At 37.1% G+C, this 4075-nt stretch overlaps 1 protein-coding gene across 1 annotated transcript in view; it reads left to right on the top strand.

Moving 5' to 3' along the window:
* Positions 1 to 4075, top strand: part of ddb1 (damage-specific DNA binding protein 1) — a 44259-nt gene that overhangs the window by 885 nt on the left and 39299 nt on the right. Inside the window, exons 2-3 of the mRNA XM_020608833.1 lie at positions 2242 to 2390; positions 3663 to 3779. Of these exons, the coding sequence (XP_020464489.1) occupies positions 2242 to 2390; positions 3663 to 3779 (266 nt within the window). The remainder of the gene's footprint in view (positions 1 to 2241; positions 2391 to 3662; positions 3780 to 4075) is intronic.

Below are 4075 nucleotides of genomic sequence, written 5' to 3'. Positions count from 1 at the left end.
ACCCAGCAGTAGCCTACACAGGTACAGCTGGAATGATTATTTGATTGTTGTATTTATTTTAGTGATATTGTGAGTGGACGTTTAGGTGGATAAAACAAGTATGGTTTCATTTTGAGCTTTGTGTTATCATAAGGGACATTTCTCACAGTTTTCTTTGTTTTTACAAACCAAATAATTAGTCAGTTAATTGAAAAAAAAACCATGAGATTAATATCTAATATTAATCACCATTAGCTTATCCCTTTTATAAGATTATTAAAAATCAGCTCCACTTCAGCCACCTGCATTGGTAAAATGCTGCCATAAAGATGATGCATGAGTCATTTGATGAAACTGTATAACAGTCACAAGGGACCTTTTAATAGTCTGAGTAAAATGTTCTGATTATACTTGCATACTTTTACTTAAAGAGCATTTTGAATGCAGAACCTTTACTTGTAATGGGGTACCACTTCTAATGTGGTGTTAGTACTTTTACTTACTTGAGTAAACAATCTGAGTACCTTTTTCACTTAACTTAGAATTTGGCATGCACATACTTTGTACAATGATACGATGATCAAAATTAGAATCATATTTGTTTGCCAACTATGTTGAACACACAAAGAATTGACTTCAGTACAGTGGCTCTCAATGTGCTTTGAAAGTCAACCAGAAAAAAATGTTCGTTTAAATAAACTAAATCTAAATAAAATATACAAAAACAACAATTTATTAACAAATATATCTACATACAGTATATTGAATGTGAAAGAAGAGCTTTTAGATATGTAGAGTCATTATATTTACAAATTCTTGCACTGCATATGTTTGCTGTATCCTGTTATACATATGTATATATATGACTATGGATTAATTGTTCCTGAGAGTGATGCCACAGGGGAAGAAACTGTTCTTGTGTCCTGTTTTTTTTTTTTTGGCGCACAGTGACCTGTAGTGCTGTCCGGAGGGGAGCAGTTCAAATAGTTTGTCTCCGGGGTGTGAGGGGTCAGCAGAAATAATCTCTGCCCTCCTTTTGACCCGTGATGTGTACAGGTCCTCCATGGAGGGCAGGCTGGCACCGATAATTCATTCTGTGGTCCAAACTGTCTGTTGGAGTCTCTTCCTGTCCTGTTTGGTTCTGCAACCAAACCAGACAGTGATGGATGAACAGAGTCAATGATTCCTCTGTAGAACTGTATCAGCAGATTCAGGTTGAACTTCCTGAGCTGGTGCAGGAAGTACATCCTCTGCTGTACCTTCTTGGTGATGGTACTGATGTTGAATGTCCACTTCAATTCCTGGGAGATAGTGGAGGTTTCTACTGCTGATACAGTGCTATTAAGTATGGTGAGGGGCTCCTCCTGAAGTCCACTGTCATGTCCACTGAACGTATTCAGCTCCAGGTTGTTGCAACTGCTCCACAGGGCCAGCTATTCAACCTCTTGTCTGTATGCAGACTAGTCACATGCTCGCTGTTGCGATAACCCTACGAAAAGTTTTGTTTTTTTGGCCAGCCTTTCCTTTCCTCTTCTCATGACATACTGTGGTGATGTGGATTTTAATCGCCATTTAGAGACAAAAATATAATCTTTAACTGTAAACCTATTTCATTGTTGATTTAATCTGTCTGCTGCTTCTTCAAATGTCAAGAAAAGACAAGCGTCAATTACAAGTCATTACAATTACAATTACGAATGACATTTTAAATTAGTTTTGTTTGACCAGCAGTTAGAAAAATGCTATTGCATTTCTGCATTGTAAAACTATAATTATCAAACATTTGGTATTTTACTTAATACATGACTTAAAGAAAGGATTAATTTATCATTACAGTTATTTCCTTGATCAGTGTGTTTTTATTATACAATTATTGGTTATTATGTCAAATACAATACTTGAGAGTTTTTAACCAGGAAGAATAATTGTAATACATCACAAGGAGTGCTCAGGCAATTTGTGAGTGCTCCTTGTGATTTATTGCTGATCATAGTAAACAGAAGTCAACATATACAGTAATCAATAGTAAAACAATCGTTGCTCGCTAAATAGCCTTTAAAAGCACTAATAATCATGCTCCTATATTACCACACTACTAATAAATAGTGAAGCTCAAGGAAATTAAAATGTTTGATTTTGTCATTATTGCTGTCTAGTTTTATTTCTAATGTTTGCTCACCTCTCCTAGTCATCTTTTCCTCCTGCTGCTTTCACATAAACAACAATGTAATTAACATAATATAAATGCTGATGTGTCTACAGGTCACTTCACCTCTGCAGAGGACCTCAATCTGCTCATTGCCAAAAACACACGCTTAGAGATCTATGTGGTCACGGCGGAGGGGCTGAGGCCTGTCAAGGAAGTGGGCATGTATGGCAAAATTGCTGTCATGGAGCTCTTCCGGCCCAAGGTACCTGGTGTGTGTGCATGCGCATGCACGCAGTTGGCAACAAAATGAAACATTGTTTTTTTATTTTCCAAGTTGGATTAGTTGGTGGGCTGTTGGAGCAGTTAACTTATCTCACAATGAATTTCTATACAGTATTCAAGTTTGGCTCCACAGTGGGCTTCACACAGATGCATGGTCTATGCTGTTCATTTCTCATCATTAAGTGTGGTTTGTTGATGGAAATATATATATATATATATATATATATATATTCTCACACACACATTACAGCTGAAATGATTAGTCAGTTAATCTATTAGTCAGTTAACAGATAAATAATTAGCAATTATTCTGATCATTGATTAGTTGTTTCAGTTGTTTTTCAAGCAAAGCAATTGAAAAATGCTTCTTGTGTGAGATCATTTGAACAGCATTTTCACCATTCACCATACAGAGACTAAAACCAACAATGAATTACATCTACTCATGGTTAATGTCTGTTAGTCATAGATTAGCCTATTTGTCTGCGCCATAGACCTCATTGTTGTTCAAAAACGATTAAAAACACATCAGGGAAACACCGCTGCTCTGGGTGACATATAGTATTTCCTTATTATGAAACACAAGACCCTAGTATTTGATAAGAATATCTAGAGATCCTGGACATTTGACTCTTGCTGACTTGAGACACTGTAAAATGTTATGGCTATTTAGAACTTTTGGGGCAACATTTAAAAAAAAAATATTGGGGCATTGTGTTTAATAATGAGGACATATGTCACCCAGTGCAGCACTGTGTTTCGCTAATGTGTTTTTAATTGCTTGTGAACAACAATGGAGGTCTATGGCACAGATGAATAACCTAATCCAGGTTGGAGACTAACACAGATTAACTGTGAGTAGAGGCAATTCATTGTTGGTTTTAGTCCCTGTATAGAGAGTGTTAAAAAAAAAATCCTCAATATAGAAAATTCCTGACCTTATTCTTTAACTTGTTCAGATAAGACACTCCTGAATATTAGCTTTTATTGTAAGACTTGACTAAAGGAAAAAGGATAATTCCATAAATTAGTTGACCTTTGGCTGACTAGTGATTGTTGAAGCCTGTCTCTCCTAATTAGGCTGGTGGAGGTTAATCAGTTCTCTGTCACAGCCTATTGTATCGTTGGTACGACAGACTGGGACAGTGCTATAGCCTGTTGCAATTTATTGTACTGAACTATGTTAATGAAATTAAAATTAGGCCTGCATGTTTGGTCTTTGATAATTGTGGTGCTATTTCTCTTTCCCCAGGGTGAGAGCAAAGACCTGCTGTTCATTCTCACATCCAAGTACAATGCCTGCATCCTAGAATACAAACAGAATGGCGAGAGCATTGACATCATCACTCGCGCTCATGGCAATGTTCAGGTGGGTGAGACAAAATTGCCAAGTCTCAGCTTTAATTTGACCAGGTGTATGCAGCAAAATTCAATGGACTGATGAAACCAAAATTGACAGCTGTCATAATGATAGAGATAGGAAAGGGTAGAGAAATAAGGAACGGCTCCTCAACCAAAGCACCACTTCATCTGTCCATCTGTCACACATGACAGTAGTTCTGTTCTGAGCTGGCACACTTGTACTTAATGATGATGCCCCTGCTGAAAAGCAACAAGATGAATGCAGAGGTTTAGGGTAGCAGTTCATATGCTCAGATTCAGCCA

The sequence above is a fragment of the Monopterus albus genome, unplaced genomic scaffold (genome assembly GCF_001952655.1).
Source record: "Monopterus albus unplaced genomic scaffold, M_albus_1.0 scaffold95.1, whole genome shotgun sequence".
NCBI lineage: Eukaryota > Metazoa > Chordata > Actinopteri > Synbranchiformes > Synbranchidae > Monopterus > Monopterus albus.
The sequence above is the reverse complement of the archived record's forward strand: the minus strand, read 5'-3'. Positions and strand labels throughout refer to the sequence as shown.